The sequence below is a fragment of the Lygodium microphyllum genome, chromosome 16 (genome assembly GCF_053477565.2).
Source record: "Lygodium microphyllum isolate KBCC chromosome 16, Lygodium_microphyllum_v1.1.10, whole genome shotgun sequence".
In the NCBI taxonomy this organism is placed as follows: domain Eukaryota; kingdom Viridiplantae; phylum Streptophyta; class Polypodiopsida; order Schizaeales; family Lygodiaceae; genus Lygodium; species Lygodium microphyllum.
The window spans coordinates 90028831-90047637 of NC_141150.1; the positions used below are offsets into that span (position 1 = coordinate 90028831).

Below are 18807 nucleotides of genomic sequence, written 5' to 3' on the forward strand. Positions count from 1 at the left end.
GTGGCTGATTATATTACTCAAAAAAACTGATTACAACAGAGTGCTCATGCTCAACAGACTAGCTGGAGTTGATGCAAAGTCACCAATAACTCATGTATACAAGCCTCTCAGGGTGGTCTAGGGGGGATGGAGGCAAGAATCCAGAGGGGGAGGGGGGGTATATCGCCAAATGGGGCTGCCTGCCTGCATCACAAAGAACAGACCCTGGCCGCCCCGATTATGCATGAAGTGACCGTGAAGCTCCTGACGAGCCCTAGACTCGCCCTGCACCTGATCCCATCAGCCGCGGAGGGAGTGGATGATGGAGGTCCAGAGCTTTGTTAAAGTCGCATGTGCTGAAAGTCTTACTCCGCCAAAAGCCTCCTAGCACTGCGCCTTCCATATATGCCATCCAATAAGACTCCCTATGATCTCCCATACCTCCGAGTGATCTGCTGTGAGCTCTAGTACTTGGCGGATGGGTAGAGCCTCCAGACTGACCACTACGCACGACCCTGCTTCGATCATGAATATCGTGTCATGTATCCCGGCCTCATACAAAAGGTGACGGCCCTGGCCGACTGCCTGCCAACAGAAAGCTCCCCATGATATACACCCAAGGCTGGGTGCTATACGTCAAAGGGTACGGCATGCTCCTCTTCACACAAGTTGCGCCTCCTCACATGACCAAAGGCAATGCTTTGGGGTTTCCAAAGGCTGCTGGGTGCAGTGCTTACATCCTCCCTCCTGCATCTGGGCAAGCCAGCTTCCCACCGCCAAACCTCCATGTGCCACCAGCCATAAGAAGTACGATACCCTCCTCGGCCTCCAGCTATCCCATAGGTGGTGCAAGAAGGTCCATTGGAAGGGCTCCGTGATGCTGTGCTCCACCCAGTGCCTGCTGCATGATGGCGCCCAGTCCATATCCTCCTGCATCAGTACATGTCTGCCGATCCTAGCAGTGTACTCTAGGAACCTGGGTGGCTTTTTGTCGACTGCAGAGGCTGGCCATAGCCACTCTCCTGGATCCCACTCCAGCTCATCAATTGGTCTGCCCTCCCAAATCCAAAGGTGCCACTCCCTGAGCTCCTTCCAGAAAACATAGGGGTCCAGTCGCCATATCTTCCCCTGAAAACCCACCACTCGAATCCTCCTCCACGAAAGGGTGGCAATCCCCTCATCCTGCTGCCCTCTATCAAGGGCCAGACGTCCCCCCTCCTGAACGGCGAAGAAAGTCCCCTGCGGGGTGCCACCCACTCTACCTGCCACCTGAAGGGGGATGCCTACTGGTAAAAATCTAGCTGCCCATGCCTCCCCGAGCTCTATCGGCTCTCATATCGGGGGAGCAAGCCATTCCGCTGTGTCTATCTTTCTTCTCCTCAACTCCACTCCTCTCTGGCAGCCTGATACTCACTATAACACCTCCTCGTCCGCCATCCTGTACACCTCCCGCCATGTCCTGATGGTACGAGCCGGGCCGGCCTCCCACTGAGCCCACTGTATGTGGGGTCGCTCACCTATCTGTGCTCGTTCCTGATCTTTGACTTGGAGGTTCCAGATTACAGGCTGACAATCTATTTCCTCCTGGCAACCTGGGGGGCTTTGGATTAGGGCCTTACGGACGCCTTGCCACACGCGGAGTAGGCTGCGAAGGAAAGGTGATCTGGGGGGGGGTGATCTAGGCTGACGTGAAGATCCATCTCAGGGACGGCCTCCACTCACCGCCAAGCCTCGGTTTGCAATCCTGAAGGCCTTCCTGCAATAAGACCTTCCAGGTCTGCCCGCCTGGTATGAGACCGACAACTAGCTTTCCCAAGAGGGCCATACTCTGATACTCTGGGTCTATGATCCCAAGCGCTTCCTCTGACCTATGTTGTATGATGGTTGTCCACACCACCTTGGGTCTATTGATGTCGAGTCCCACGTGGAACTATAGAACCCTTCCTGCCCCACTATCGTCTCGTGGTCTCGTACACAAGTGGTGAGACTCGGGCCAATAGAGGTGCATACGCCTCCACTCCTGCCGTGGGCACCTATGGCGTGTTCCCAGTAAGTGTGCGAGCTGCCCCGGAAGTACCTTCCCAACCCGTTGAGCCTGGACGAGGGCAAGCTTGTGCTCCTGCATAAGCAAGATGTCGATTTGTCCGGCAAAGACAGGCTGAAACTCCTGCCGAACAATCAACTTCCTGGAGCCATGTGCCCCACTATAGTGGAGGCTGTTCACATTCCAGGATGCAAGATGTAAGCTCGTGGGGAAACCTGTGACTGACTGAACAGGCATTTGTTCAGTGTGGATGCTACAGATGAGGAGGAGAGACTGTGAGGCATGCAAGTGCGCTTTGCCACCGGTTTGGATGGTGAACTCCAGTCCCCCATGTTGGCGCTCAGCCAAACCATAGGGGTGATAGATACTCCAGGTGGTACTATCAATGCATCTATCAACCATACTAAAAATCGCGACTCTGTACACTAGTAGAAGCAGGCCGCCTGTGCCAGGGGCCACTTGATCACGTTACTTGGAGCTCTCCACTGTGGAGGGGCTCGAAAGATAATGCTCAAGTGTGGGACCTTCGCGCGAGCCACCAGTTAATGTCCATCGTGCAACTTGGCCATTGTTGTGCAAAAAGTGCTAATCCTTTATCTCCCATCCACTGGGAGATGTGATTCACCACTTGACTCTTCAACTTCTCCTCAATCTGTGTAGTCGTCCACTTCTCTGAGTAAGATGACTGAAGAAAAAAGGCATAGTTCGGTCCATCCGATGGTGCTAGTAGGTGGACCTTGCCTCTCCTTGACTTACGAACCACAAAGATCTCCACCTCTAGAGGTAGTGAAAACTCTCCGCGCTCTGCAACTCGCAGGTAGGACCATGGGCCACTGCAGAAGAATTCTTGTGTCAACAGCTGTGCTTGTCTCGGGAAAGTGTGGCGGGTGGCAAGGGCGGATGAGCTGGTGGCTCTGTGGGAGGGGGAAGACTGCTAGTGCGCAGAGGAGGTAGATGTGTGTGGCTCATCACCTCCTGTGGGAGGAGGGGGGGTGGGTCTAGGGGGGCTCACCTGACTTGGGTGCGGATCAAGGGGGGTGGTCGGTAGGGGGGGTGATGGGGGGAAAGAGAATGGAGGGATGGTGGGATGGCTGGAGATGCATGGCGGATGTGGGGGGCGGGTGGTGGCCCTGGCAAGGGGGGACTATGGGCCAAGGTTAGTGGGGGGGAGGGGGGTGGGTGAGGGGCCTGTGGGAACTCAGGCGAGGTAGTCTATGGCTTGTGTGGAGAATTGGGAGGGGGGGGGGGGCGCTGTGGAGTGCTCTGCCGAAGGGGGGTCGCCCGCCCGCCAACACCCTGCTGACGAGGCTAGTTCTAAGGAGATGGTTGCGCCCCCCCTTGCCGTCTCCTTCTCTGTCGTCTTTGGACCCATGTGAAACCGTCATTGTCCACCTGCAGACCTGTGGGCGGAGCCGCCTTGGCTCTAAAACTTGTACAAACTGCTGCCTGATGTCCAAAGTCGTGGCAGCGCAGGCACTACCTTGGTTGCCCAGTCACAATGACCTGCTGCCTAAAGGAGTGCCCGCCTGCCTCAATCTCTAGGAATTGTGGGATATTCTTGACCTCTTTCACTGCCACCCGTACCTTTGGGACTCTTGCTGCTGTCACTGCATCTGAGAAAGACACGGGAAGGACAGAGCCAAAGAGCCGTCCAAAGTCTTCCACCAACTGGCGATACACAATCGCCAGGCCAGGGAAAAGAAGGGTGACCGGGTGCCAAAGAAACCTGTTGTGGAGTGCAAACGCCTCCACAGTAAAGCCACTGTACCAAGGGACTATGTATACGACTCCCTTCGTGGACGCATATGGTGAACTGGCAAGTAGCTTGCAAGCTACGTCTACCGAGCTGAGCCGGACCATAAAGATTCCTTGGCCCAATAGGACCGCCTCCATGATCTGCGCTGTGTCGATGCGCAACGTGGAGTGAAGCCAATCCCGAAGCTGGGCCCTGGCTGGGGAATGTCCTACTACCTGACCATAAATCGTTGTTTCCATTAGCTCCAGCTCTTTAGCTCGGACGGCTAAGAGCTGCTTCTCAGAGAGGACTACGCGCAAGATGTTTGACTGGGGGGCACTCGCTGAGTGCGCCGGCATCTGACCATAGGTTTCCATTGCGCGCCCCTTGTGGGAGAACCTACCTATCACGCTGTTGTGCTACTGGATGGGGAGTTGCTGCAGAGGGAGGGAGCAACTAGAGGGGGGGGGGGGGGGGGGGTGTCAATGGCAAAGGGGTAGATTTCTGTTTTCAATGGCGGTGGTGTGACAGTCTGACTAAGGGTTAGGCCTCCTGGCAGGACAGCACGCGGGGGGCGGGGGGTTTGGAGAGGAGGAAAAGATAGGCGGGGGGGCAAGGCGAGCGCAAGTGGCACGAGGGCACAGGCGGTGGCGCAGGGAGTTGGCGATGGGGGCCCTTGGCGAAGGCAAGGGGGATGGGGCGCAGGCGATGACGAGGGGAGTGGTGATGGTCCTGTCGATGGCGAGGGGGGGTGACGCTGGCGATGGCGCTGTTCCGGCGGGGCACGATGATCAGACGGGGCGGGTGGTTTAGTTCGCGTGACATGACGGGCAGGAGAGCCGATCCGTGAGAGTATGACACTCTCTCTAGGTCATTACCTTTTTTGGTTCTTGAGACATGAGAATTCGAGGTACAATATTCATTCACTATAGTGAGTGCATATATGCCATGAACCTTTCTTTTTCTGAATCAAAAGTACTAGAGAACAAAAGGGGAATAAACTAAGCTGAATCAGCCCTTTTTCCAACTGCTCATTCACTTGACTCATTATCTCCTCCTATTGGACTGTACTTATCTTGTAGGGCGGCTTATTAGGTTGGCTACTTTCAAGGATAAGATCTATGCCATGATATTCTGGCCTTTCAGGTGGTAGCTACCCTAGAAGTGACTGAGAGAAGCAATCAACATACATTTTTAGAAATGAAATGCGATCCCTCTCTAACTTTGACATGTTTCCAACATTTTCATTATCAACCTTATCTTAGTAAAAACCAAGTATCTTGAAAGGTGATTTTTCATTACTTTGGAAACAACAATTTTCCCTTTCATTTTTACATCCAAAATATGGGTCTTGCTCTTATGCTAAATAGTGATCAGTTTAGCATGTGAATCACTCACTACATGTATGTAATGGCACCAAGGCATACCACTCACTACATGTATGTAATGGCACCAAGGCATACCAAGCAAGATATCACAATCCTCAAGTGGAGTAATAAAAAACTATTCGTTGTCCACATATCCCGGAGTGTGTAAATGAAGCTTTCCAATGAGCGGTGTGACAGGCTTAGTATGGCCTTTGCATGCTATGCCAACTTCTCCTATGGGTCCCATCTCATCCTCTCTGATGCCTAGACGGGCTGCTATGTTTGTAGAGATAAACTTGGCTCATGCTTCAATGCATGCTGTCAAGCTGATTTTCAGATTTGCCCTATTGTTTTCAACCTTTGACAACTTCTTATTCGGCTTCTCCCCACTTTCTTGGAAGTTTGAATCTTTCCCAAAGTAGCAATGCATCAGTTGTAGTAGTAGCCTCTATGAATTGAGACATGCTAGACATGGTGGATTCAATACAAAAATCACTAATTTCATCACGTAGCCCACATACATACTTTTCCACTTGCTCATGAAGAGGAACTAGAGGATAAGAAGTTATTGGCAGTAAGGTATCCCAAAACTTCTTATTATACCATTCCAAGTTCTTGTATTGCGTTGCATCAAGCTTATTCCAAGTTGTCATGATGTCCTCCTTAAATGTACTAGTCAACCAATTCAATGCAAACATTTGCTTGAATTGTACCCACATTGATGCATTTGCTGTATTCGTATCATGAACGACACCAAAAGAATCATATAGCACTTTCAACCACTGCGCTTATGGGACTCTTTGCTAAGGAGACAAAGTGCTATTTTATGCAAACAAAGGTGGAATACTTGGGATATATTGTTAATGAAAAAGATATCTAGACTAATCCTAAAAGAGTGAGGTGTCTCAGTAAAGTGAGTGAGCCCTGAGTGGAAGCCTGCGAGGAACAAAAGCAAGAGCTATGGTGGAAGAAGCAAGAGAGCAAGAGCAAGAGAGACCAGATGTGGGAACTCCGAGAGTCAAAATGTGTAAGCAACCTTCTCTTATTCAAATATCACTGAAAGAATAAAGAACGAAGTGATAGTGATGGGTGCCTCTGCCACCTACAGTGTACATGTGTGTGGGTACTATCAGTATAACTAATACATGGGCAACTAGGTATGGGTGCCTTTACCAACACTCATTCCTTCGGTCCCATAAGCACCTCGGGGTATAGATGCATTACCAAACATGCCATTTTATGCCTTAAGCATCATGCCAATATTGCCGTACATGGGGTTATGCATATTACTAGCCATACCTTAATACATTGGGCCTTGCACACCATGCATTGGTTGCTTCATACAATAAGAATTTGTTACATGCATTCCCATATGTGGCCTGTGACCCACCTTAGCATGGAAAATAGCGCCACCATCAAAGTATCCTAGTTACCCCATCATGGCATGCATGCCTAGCTGTCAGAAACACAGTGGATTGGCACTATCAGGATGACCTTGCATTTGGGTAGTCAATCTCACTAGTACCATTTGCTTTTGGTCATCCCCAAACTTGGGTGCATCTTTACGCTGTGGTGGCTGTCCTTTGGAAGCTTTTTGTTGCCCAAAGGCCTTTGAAGATGACATCTTCTTCTTACCCTTGCTGTCCTTTTTGGGAGAATTCAAAAAGATTTCAAATTGTGGATCTTTGGCCAATTGAACAAAGATGTTAGCTGCTGCCTTCAACCAAGCCTTTTTCATCTTCTTGCTAGTTATTAGCATCTTGTGGCCTTGAAGGACCCACTTCTTGGTCAACAACCACATTTTCTCCTTGCTTTCCATGCTATAAGCCTATTCCAAAATTAGTCATTGCATTTTCCCCTTCATTATGTGCATTTTCAACATGAGATGCATCATCATTGCTTGATCCCATCTCACTGTAAGATGACATACTTGCTGTAAATGCTCAGCTGAACACAATTTCAGCACTTGAGTAAAACTTCTGACCTTCAATTAGGTGTGTTGGGTCCACCATGTCAAGGGATTTGATGGTATCTCGGGAATGAAACCATGAAACCAGCCTTTCTTGTCGGATAGGGTGGTACTAACCTGATTTAACACTAATTACAGCAAGTACAAAATTCACATAAACTGAAAATGCAAATGTTACCACTTAGTCTTGGACATTGGACAGCTTGTCGGCCCCAAAACTTGGCACCCCTTGCAGTATTTCTTTGCCTTGCTGTGTGCAAGGGGGAGCCTGGCAGGCAACATGCAAACAGCCCAAGTGAGGGTGCTGGAGGGGGGTGTGAGATGCTAGGGGGCCAGCACACTGGGTTTTTGGAGGCAACATGCAGGCTTAAGGAGGTGAAGCAAAGCAAGGAAAGAGGCAAGAAGGCTGGGGAAGGAGGCCCAGGACAGAGGGGGCTGGAGTATGGCCTGAGAAGGCTTGGGAGCAGTGCATTGGGCTGCAGGAAGACGAGCAATGCAAGGTTCCAGGCATGGAAGCTGGGGAAGGCAATGACCCATAGCACAGCAGGCTGGCAGAGATGGCTGACGGGATTCAGTTACTTACTGTCACGCTATGTCAATATCTTCAATGTTTTGATGCATGATTTTCATGTCATTTTAGATTATTTCAAGTGTAATGATGAACTCATGTATGGTATGCAACAGGTGTTATTAGATCAGTCTCACAGTGCTGCCATACGGAGGTTGAAGTCCACAGGTTCACTCTTGGTTGTAAAGGCATTTCTCGGAACATCTGTTCAAGACTACCATGGTACCTACAAAGTTCATAGGCTTCCGTTAAGTCACTTCTGATAGAAAATTCTATTAACAAGAACCATATATCTCATTTAGGATCAGTTGCCTGTGTAAATCTATTAATAAGAACAATATATCTCGCTTAGCATCAGTTGCCTGCTCAACTCTATTAACAATAACAAAACATCTCACTTAGCATCAGTTGCTTTCTTATGCTGTTTTTTGTTTTTCTGATTGAACATCTAGTAAAACATTTGTGCAATGATTGAAATGAAATTGTTTCCTATGGCAAGTGCAGTTGGCAACGAGTTTGTTGATGTCAGGAAAACATCTTATCCAGACGCAGATTCAGTGTACAGAATTCACCCATCAGATCCTACCCAAAGATCTTGGTTTATTTTTGACTCTTCCCTAGTGGTTCCAGAGTATCTTGTAGAGTTTGATTATGTGTTCAAAACTGACTCTGTCATTAGCACTGGGACCTCAGATTCTGAAACTAATGCTGGGGAAGAAGTATCAGTTCTTCCTACTACTCAATTCTTTATGGTACTTGCAAAATGGATAAAATGTTATGGAGATGCTCAAATGATACAAGCACCAAGAAGAACTAAAGGAAATTTTGGTATTAATCATTTCAACGCTAAAAGCCCCCCAGTATGTGGCTCCTCTTGTTTTGGTGCCAAGCTCACCAAGAACCTGTCAAGCATCACGTACCTTAACCTTCATAATACCAATCTTCACATAATTGAGCCTTTGAAAGGGCTTTCTAATCTGCAAGTCCTAGTTTTATCCTTCAATAAGATAACAAATATAACAGGTTTGGATGAACTTGGGCTGCTAGAGATTTTGGACTTGAGTTACAATAATCTCAAGTGTGTTGATGGTCTGAGTTCTTTACGGAACTTGATTACTCTAGATTTGTCTGGAAACAAAATTACATCTTTGGAAGATCTTCAACAAACGCAATCTCAAGTAAGTGATTATTACATTTGTAGAATATATCTTCAGTTCTCTAGGTTGTTTTTGACAGATCAGACAACTCTCTTCAATAACATTCTGAAATTTCCAAATTTTGAGTTCTAGACCACTGATGACTCATGTTTTTCTCTTTGGTAGGTCTCCTGCACATAATATGCCTGACAAATATCTCAGTTAATCACAGACTCTTGCTTATGATAAGTTAATGAGAGCATTCAATTTAATTATTATCTAGGCCGCACTGCATGTTGGCTGCAATTTCATCATGTCCTTAGTATCCAACTTCACCACAGTAGTTTATAATGCTTTATAGCTTCATGTTCACAAGACTAGATTAAATGATAAAAGCTTGTTAATACTATTACGAAGCACAAATATACAACATAACAGTCCATGTGTTCAAACTCCCAGTAGTTCATATCAAACTTACCTTCCTTCTCTTTAAGCCTGCCAGTTAATTTTAAAAGTTTAGTGATTTGCAAATGCCAAGTGCCCTCGACATTCCATAGTACCTATCAAAAACAAAAGTCATGAAGCGGATGATAGATGTTACAAAAGTAGGCCATGCTCAGCAAGGAGCTCCTTATGAAAGATTTATGTTCTCTCTTAAATAACAATGAAGATCATCATCATCTAAAGCTCTAGATGGCTGCTTCCTTATGCATATCAATTAGCCATGTACAACCAGCAAAAGGACGCTAGGACATAGGATCCAAAAACACTTTAGATAACAGTAAAGGTCACTTGTAGTACTTTTAAAACTCCTATTTGTATGTGTTTGTGTACCTTTCAACTAACGATAAACTTGGAGGAGGGAAATGTGTTCCCTGTAGTTAATAATTAACGTCTTATACTTTTGGGATTCCTTTGTATGCAATTTTTAAAGCTAAGCTACATGTGGAGGATCAACACAGTAGTATATTTAGATGGTGAGGACAGCAACTTTATGGCCTTTGTTGCAGCCATGGAGATCTCCAGTAGGTCTTCTAGTGCTCTCCTCATTTGGCACAAGTCTTACGTTTTTGGCTATGTGACACTTCACAACTGGATTGGAGATCTCACAAGGATTTCAGTTGGGTTGCTTGAGGACCGCCATGAGCTATCTTGGATGTCATGTGGGGATTGATGTCACATCAATATATACCACCTCTTTGAAGTCAGATTTTCACATGCCATTATTGGAGCTTGCAGATCTGTTTCATCTGACCTTCACCAGTTACCGACTACTTCAACCATTACTTGAGATCATAGTCTGGCTGCACCCTTGGACAGAGGGCCCATCTTTCTAGGGGGAGATTCTCGACATAGATTGCCCTCTTAGTGGAAAACTAGTTTGTTTTGAGGAGCTAACACAGGAGATGGAGAGGCAAAGACTGCAGAACTTCAAAGGCACGAGAGCTGTGATAGAGACAATGACAAAGATTTCCTCCAAATTGGATTGATACAGCCACTTCTCCGACCCGGATAGGTCTTTTCTCCAGAGGGAACATCCTCCTTGGTATTATTGTGGCTAGCAAAGGCAGGGTTGTCACTGTCAGGATGGAGGATGATGGGGCCAGCATCAGAGAGATGACTTGGATCAAGTAGAATTGTCACTCTTAGGATGGAAGATGATGGCCGACATCAGGGAGAGGACTTGGATCGAGTTCACAGGCTGCTCTAGGCAGAGGATCAAAGCACACTATGAGAGGACATGGTACATTGACCAGACCCAATTACTGGTTTCATAAATGAATGGAGACATTGGGCCTATCAAAGGAGGCCCCTATAGAGATTATATTGGGATCTAGGAGAGTCAATGTGGAGAGAACAATTCATTGACAGAACATGCAATGGAGCTGGAGCCTCCTTTGGCTATACAACTAGGCTAGGAAGGAGGATACAGATGAGCAAGATTAGAGCAGAGCCAAGAGCCACTCATTACTCTGACATAAGTAGGGTATTTCATGACCCTTCTAACCTAGGCCAATATCTCTCTTTCTATGGCTTGTAGCTCATAGGAGTTTTGCAGTTGGTATATGGCTTAATTATTACCTGGCCCTGTTGGCATGTGCAAGATGTAGACAGTTGAAGGAGATATGCATATTCTCAGTGGCATTATACAAATTTATAAACTTTTACTAGTCTTTTGATGCAAAGTGTCCAATATCCGGTTCCCTGCCCATCATGCTGCTGCTCCGCCATCACGCCCCAGCTTTCCCCCCCGTTCCTCCCGCCTGCTACCCCCCGTGGCGCGCTGCGCCTCCCCCTCCCGCCAGGCAATCTTCTCCCTCACGCCGCCCCCCTACGCTGGCCCCGCCTTATTACCCCCCGCCCTGTCGCCCTCCTGCCAGGCAATTCTCTTGCGCCGCTCCCCCGGCTTGTTATCTCCCCCATGCTGCCCCCACCTCCTTCACCCTCCCACGCTCTTCCCGTCATGCGCTGGCCATCCATGGCGTCCAGCACCTCCAACACCAGAAAACAGCATCGTCCCCCCCCCACCTCCTTCACCCTGCCACGCTCTTCCCGTCATGCGCCGGCCATCCATGGCGTCCAGCACCTCCAACACCAGAAAACAGCATCGTCCCCCCCCACCCCCGGTTGCTCCCTCCATCTGCAGCAACATTCCCCCCCTCCAGTAGCACAACAGCTTGATTGGTAGGTTCTCAGCAGGGACGTGCAATGGAAACCTCTGGTTAGACACAAGTGCATTCAGCGAGTGCCCCCCCAGGCAAACACCTTGCGCATCGTCCTCTCTAAGTAACAGCTCTTAGCCGTCTGTGCCACAGAGCTAGAACTAAAAGAAATAGTGATCTTTAGTCAGGTCGTAGGACACTCCCCATCTAGGGCCCAGCTTCGGGATTGGCTTCACTCCACGTTGGGCATTGGCACAACGTAGATTGTGGAGGTAGTTCTCATGGGTCAAGGGATCTTCATGGTTCGACTCACCTCTGCAGACACAGCCCATGAGCTAGTGGATAGCTCACCTTATGCCTCCACGAAGGGGGTCATTTATCTAGTTCCCTGGTACAGTGGCTTCATAGTGGAGGAATTCGTGCTCCACAACATGTTTCTTAAACATCCGGTCACCTTGCTATTCCCCCGACTGGCAGCAAAGTATCGTCAATTAGTGGAGGTCTTTGAATGGCTCTTCAGCATAGTTCTTCGTGCCTCCTTCGTGGATGCAGTGACAGCCGCAGGAGTCCCAAAGGTACGCGTCGCTGTGAAAGATACAAAGAACATTCCAAAGTTTCTGGAGATTGAGGCAGGCGGACACTCCTTCAAGCAGCAAGTTATTGTGACTGGGCAGCTAGGGTAGTGCATCAGGCAACAGATTGCACATGCTTTGGAGCCAAGGCAGCAAGTTATTGTGACTGGGCAGCTAGGGTAGTGCATCAGGCAACAGATTGCACATGCTTCGGAGCCAAGGCAGCTTCACCGACAGGCCCGCACGTGGATGTTGACAGCTTTACATCGGTCCAATGAGACAACAAAGAGGGAGATGGCAGGGGGGCCTTAGTCAGAGAGCCCCTCAAACACAGCCATGGTAGCAGAGAGTAGGAGGGCGAGCGACGGACCCCTAGCAGAGCACCCTGCAGTACCCCCCCCCCCCTCCGTAGCTTGTCCCATGTGGCAAGATCCCATACCTCCACCTCCACCACCCATGGAGAGGTCACACGCTACCTCACCTGAGATCCCACAACCCCCACATCCACCCCTCTTGCTCCGCATGGATCCCCCCCCAACCCTAGCCCACAACCTCCCCCTTCTAGGGCCACCCCCACACCCGCCTCATACCTTCGATCACCACACCATCCCTCGATCTTCCTCTTCCCACCATCTCCCCTGCTTGCCAATCAGTCTCCCTGATGCTCACCTACTACAAGTGATCCCCCTCCCCCCCCCGTTTATCCCCTCCCTTCCCACAGGAGGTGACGAAACTCATACACCTATATCCTTCCCTCACTAGCAACCTAGCCGGGCCCTTCTCCACAAAGCCACCAACTTATCTGTCCTTGTTGCCCATTACACTCACAGTGGAGAGCACCAATGGATGTGATCGAGTGGCCCCTGGCATAGGCTGCCCGTTTCTACCAGTCTATAGAGTCACACCTCTCAGCCTGCCTGATAGATGCCCTGGTGGTACCGCCGGGAGTATCTATTACCCCCATGGTGCGACTGCCCATGGGCCACCATGGGGGAATGGAGTTCACCTTCTAGGCCTGCAGCAAAGTGTATTCGCATGCCCTATAGCTCTTCTTATTCATTAGCAGCTTCCACACCGAACAGATGCCTATTCAGTTAGTCACAGGCTTCCCTATGAGTCTGCATCTAGCATCCTGGAATGTGAATAGCCTCCACTACAGTGGGACACGTGGTTCTAGAAAGTTGATTGTTTGGCATGAGTTGCAGCCTTCCCTTGCCGGACAGATCGACATCTTACTTCTGCAGAAGCATAGGCTCACCCCTACCCAGGCCCATTGAGTAAGGAAGGTCCTCAATGTTTATGCCCCTACTAAGGTTAGGGCACGCAGCAGGTTTTGGTTGGAGATCGCAGTAGGACTCCTAGAGGTGGACTTCTTGATTGTTGGAGGAGACTTCAACAACTTGGAGGCCTTAAAGGACCAGCAGGGCAGAGATTACCAAGGTATGGCAAGGGAGGAGTAGGAGGCATGGGAAGTTTTCCTCCTCGCAGTAGGAGCACGTGATGCTTGGCAGGATGCAACTTTCCATAGGAGGGAGAGATCACTGGACTTCTCTTGGGGATACAGGCACTTGGGCAGAGCTCTTCTAGAGCCGCTGGACAGGTTCTATGTGGGAGAGTGGGGGTGCTCTCGCGGAGGCCAAGTAGGGCAGTTGGCTGGCACCACTTTGTTTGATCACTGCCCGGTTCTCCTTACACTTGATGTTCAAGTTTCAGCCCTTGACATGCGATTGTGTCAGATCCTTGACTCGATCTACAGGAGGGAGGAGGTGAGGAGGCAGATTGAGCAGCTTTGAACTAGGGAGTGGGACAGGAGGGACCGGCTCACAGAGGAGGTTGCAGAGGTCGTAGCCAAGTCAAGCATGATCTACTAGGAGGCAGCCCTACATGCCAAGCAGCAGAGCTGGGAGGAGGAGACAGCACTCTGGTGAGACCTAGCAGCCACACAGAGACTACTCTAGGAGGAACCAGGGGATCCAACTCTCCACTCACGGGAGGTGCGCGTAGGGGCAGCCCTCACTGGTCTCGTGAACAGGCACTCGGAGTTTTCCTTCCGTACCTAAGCAACCTTTTGGTCGTGGAAGGAGGACACGATGCGCTTTTAGGTGCGTCAACCTTGCACCTAAGGAGATCAGATTCGTAGCCTCCGTGATCAGTATGGGACGATTCGCTCTAGCCCAGATGAGGTGATGGAGATTGCCACTAACCACTACAGACACCTTTTTCAGTAGGAGGTTGTCTCAGCCAGAAGACATCACTATAGAGAGTAGGTCTGGGACCACATTCCATCCCTTGTCACAGAGGAGATGGGATGCTCCTTCCTAGACCCCTTCACAGAGAATGAATTCAGGGCTTTCCATGCACAAGACGAGCAGAAATGCCCAGGAGAGGATGGTCTTTCTAAGATCTTGTTCACTACCTAATGGGAGGTGCTGAAGGATCCCCTACTGTTGGTCTTTTAGGAGATCTTCAACTCAGAACTGATGCCAAGGAGTCTATTGGCAGGTCTTATCAGTCTCCTCGCCAAAGGGGGAGACTAGTTGGAGCTATCCCAGTGGAGACCGATCACCCTGTTGTTAGTGGCCTATAAGGCATTGGGCAAGATGATCGGTGGGCAACTCTGCCCCGTGCTTCGAGACATCATATCATGACACACACACGTTTTGTCCAGGATAGGAGCATCCTAGACAATGTCTTAACCTTCTTCGAGGCAATTGAGTGGGCCATGAAAAGGCCTATGATAGGGTTGACTGGGACTTCTTAGAGGGCACAATGGTGAGGTTGGGCTTCCCCCAGGTGTGGATCCGTGGGATTTCTGCACTTTACAGATTGGCTGCCAGTAGGGTTCTCGTAGGTGGCAGGAGCGGGGGAGGATTTTTGGCCGGAGAGATCGGTCCGACAATGCTGTCCTCTTGCCTCGTATCTGTTCTTACTCTTTGTAGAGGCGATGTCCTACTTTCTCTGGTCATGTGTGAGTGGGCTATGTGGCCTTCGACTTCCAGTGAGGGAGAAGACGGAGCTGTTAGATTCAGAGTATGTAGATGATACCACCCTTTATATAGAGGATAATGAGTTGACATGGGAGAGAGTGAGACTAGCTTTGGAGGTGTTTTGCACTGTAGTTGGAGCGAAAATCAACTGGCGAAAGTTGGTTGGTTTTCTTACGGACCCGGACTCTAGCACGGAGTGGGGTGTCCACTTGGGATTTAGATGGGTGTGCAGAGGGCAGACCGTTCGATACCTAGGATTCCAGGTGGGACTCGACATCACTCGTGCGCAACAGTTTCTTCCAGTTCTCGACTCTATCAGGCGGAAGCTAACCTACTAGAGTACTACTTGCTTTCCTTAGCAAGCCGAGCCTTGGTGGTCAACCAGGTCCTCCTAGGGACAGCTTGGTACATTGCCTTGTGTTGGTGCTTGTCCTCGTCTTGTGTAGTTCAGCTTCGCCACCTAATGCGGAATTTTCTTTGGCTCGGCTCAAATAGTTTTAGGGATTCTCGGGCCAAGGTGGCATGGGCGACCATCATCCGGCATCGGTTTGAGGGAGGGCTTGGGATCATAGACCCAGAGTGCCAGAGCCTGGCTCGTTTGGGCAAGCTAGTAGTCCGTGGGCTCACACCAGGACGGTAGACCTGGAAGGTCCTTCTGCAGAAGGGTTTCAAGGAGTGTAGACCGAGGCCATCCTTGAGATTGATCTTCACGACGGCCCAGATTATGCCCCTCAGATCCTCCTTCCTCCGCAGCCTACTTCGTGTGTGGCAGGGCCTCCACAAGGCCCTAATTCAGAGCCCCCAGGATGCTAGGAGGAAATAGACTACCAGTCGGTTGTCTGGAACCCCCAGGTCAGAGATCGAGATGGGATACAGATTGGCGAGTGCCCCCACGTCCAGTGGTCTGGATTGGAGGCTGGCCCTGCTCGTACTATTAGGATGTGGCGATAGGTGTATAGAGGTGTTGAAACACACATTGGATTGTTTGCAAGGAGCTGAGTTGAGGAGAAGGGAGATTGACAGAGTGATCCCTCAAGAGTGGTTTGACCCCCCGATCCGAGAGCCGGTCAAGCCAAGCAAGGTATGGGCCGCTTGATTCTCACCGGCTTGTATCCCCCTACAGGTGACAGGTAGAGTGGCGGCGCCCCCTACAGGATTTTCTTCACTGTCCAGGATGGGGGGAGTTTGGTCCTTGACAGAGGGTAGCAGGATGAGGAGATTGTTGTCCTTTCTTGGAGGAGGATTGGTGTGGTCGGTCTCCAGGGGAAGACCTGGCACGTGGACCCTTATGTATTCTGGGAGGAGCTCCGGGAGTGGCGCCTCTAGATATGGGAGAGCAGGCCAGTTGATGAGTTGGAGTGGAACCCTGGAGAGTGGCTATGGCCGGCCACTGTGGTTGCCAAGAAGCCACTGAGGTTCTTGGAGTACACAGCCAAGATTGGTAGACATGTACTCATGCAGGAGGTCATGGACTAGGTGCCTTCGTGTAGCAGATACTAAGCAGAGCACAGCATCACAAATGCCTTACGTCGGACTTTCTAGCACCGCCTATGGGATAGCTGGAGGCTGAGGAGGGTATTGTATTTCCTATGGCTTTTGGCACATGGAGGTCTAGCGCTTGGGAGTTGGCTAGCCGAGATGCAACAAGATGGAGGGTATAAACATTGCCCACAGTAGCTTTTGGAAACTCCAAAGCACTACCTTTGGTCTTGCGAGGTGGCACAGATCATGTGGGGAGGAACGTGGCGCATGCTCCGTCGTGTGGCACCCAGCCTTGGATGTATCTCACGGGGAGCTTTTTACTAGCAAGCAGTCAGCTAGGGTCATCACCTTTTGTGTGAGGCTGGGATGCAAGACACGATTTTCATCATTGAGACTGGGTCTTGCGTAGTGGTTGGTTTGGGGGCTTTACCCAGGCACCAAGTACTGGAGCCCATGGCAGACCACTTTGAGGTATGGGAGATTGTAGGGAGTCTTACAGGATGGCACATCTGGAAGGCATGCTATCATAAGGTTTTTGGTGGGGAGTGCCTTTCAGTACAGGCAACCTTGGTAGAGCTTTGGACTTCCATCATCCACTCCATGCGCAGCCGGTGGGACCAGAGGGAAAATCTCCAGCTCGTCAAGAGCTCCATTTTCACCTTCTGCGCACCTGGGGCAGCAAGGACAACCTGTTCTTCATGATGTAGGCAGGCAGCATCAAATGGCGATACACCCCCCCTCCATGGCTTCTTGCCCTCATCCCCCCCAGACCACCTTGAGAGGCTTGTATACATGATGTATTTGTGATTTTGCATAAGCTCCAGCTAGTCTATTGAGCATGAGCACTCCGTTGTAGTCAGCCTTTTGAGTAATATAATTAGCCACATTTTACTTGCAAAAAATTTTTTATACAAATTTATAGAAGGGAGAAAAGTGCCTATGTTCTACAATATTGCTATTTCTAGCAAGCCATACACTTGACTGCCACTTCTAACAAGTTCTTCTCCTCATTTTTTAAAGATTTATGCAAGCAATCGACATGCTGGGTAATGACCTTTCCCATTGTTGCATTGAGAAAGGGAAAGATATGAGCATCGGCAAGGCTGGATCATCTAGACAGGATGATATTGTATAGGGATGAGCAGCACTTGTCCTTTGTGGACAACATGCATTGGATTCGAGTCAATTTCATTCATACCCTTTGTGTCCATGAGGGCAATATCTTGCTTGCTGCTATGAAGCACCACATTTGCTATTTTGGATAAATGGAGCGCTAGTCCACCTCCTACCCAAGGATGCCTCTAGTTGAGAGCATAAAAACACTCTCCCTCTCTTGTGGCTCTTCCCCTTTGGATATATCCTTTTCTCCCTTCTATAACTTTGTATAGTGCCATCCTTTAAAACGGCGACCATGGTTTTTGGACAGTTTTTTCTTTTTTGGAAAGAGGTTTTGGTTTGGTTTGTGGACTTCTGCCTCCCTTGTTTCTTTTGGAAAATGTTCATGTTGAATTACAAAAGGAGTTCTATTTAAAAAGAATTCATGGAATAGAAGCAATTCTTTTCATGCTAGAAAGGTCCTGAGAATGTCAATTTCCTTTTTCACCCTCCAAAGAAAAGAAATTCTTAGCTTCAAATACCTAGGGAAACACCTCCCTCAAAGTAAAAATACACCTCGCCTCCACCTCAGCCCTCTCTTCATCCATGTCTCATCCCTTGCCCTCACAACCTCCTCACCTTCCAAAACTTCCCTATCCACTTCTTCTTCATATGGCCCCCCACCCATCTCCCTCAAAACCATTTCTCACCCTAGATCCTCTCCTCCAAAGATGACAAGCTCAACACCCCTGTGTCCTCTTAACAGCAATAGAGCAACTCTCCCACATAATCAAAGGCTTACGGTTGTGGTCCTTGGTCATAGATGAGAGTTGTGGGGCCATGGTGTTATGTCCTTGGACATCCAAATGAATGCTAGTAGCATTGGTCATACTGGTTATGATGTGATTTAGTGCATTTGCACTAAGGGCACTTCAGGGTTAGGGAAATCGGGCCCTATTTATAGAACTGAAGACCCTATTGTGCAAATTCATTGTGTGATCACCACTCTTGGACTCTAGGCCCACTGGCCAACGCATCTGTTCACTGGCTAGTGGTATGGCATGCCAGTCCTTGGGATGTGGTTGTAACTTACGTGCCGCTAGCTCCCAGACTCGGGGATGAACCCGTTTGGGTCTATGGTTGGGAGGTGAGTCTGATATCCAATCCCTTATATTTGTGGGTATAGGTGATGTTGTGTCTTGTGTTCAGG

At 49.4% G+C, this 18807-nt stretch overlaps 1 protein-coding gene across 1 annotated transcript in view; it reads left to right on the top strand.

The window, feature by feature from the left end:
- The window catches only part of LOC148023101 (uncharacterized), a 294011-nt gene that overhangs the window by 167109 nt on the left and 108095 nt on the right, over positions 1-18807 (top strand). The window contains exons 9-10 of the mRNA XM_087696076.1: positions 7779-7884; positions 8167-8840. Coding sequence (XP_087552202.1) covers positions 7779-7884; positions 8167-8840 — 780 coding nt within the window. The remainder of the gene's footprint in view (positions 1-7778; positions 7885-8166; positions 8841-18807) is intronic.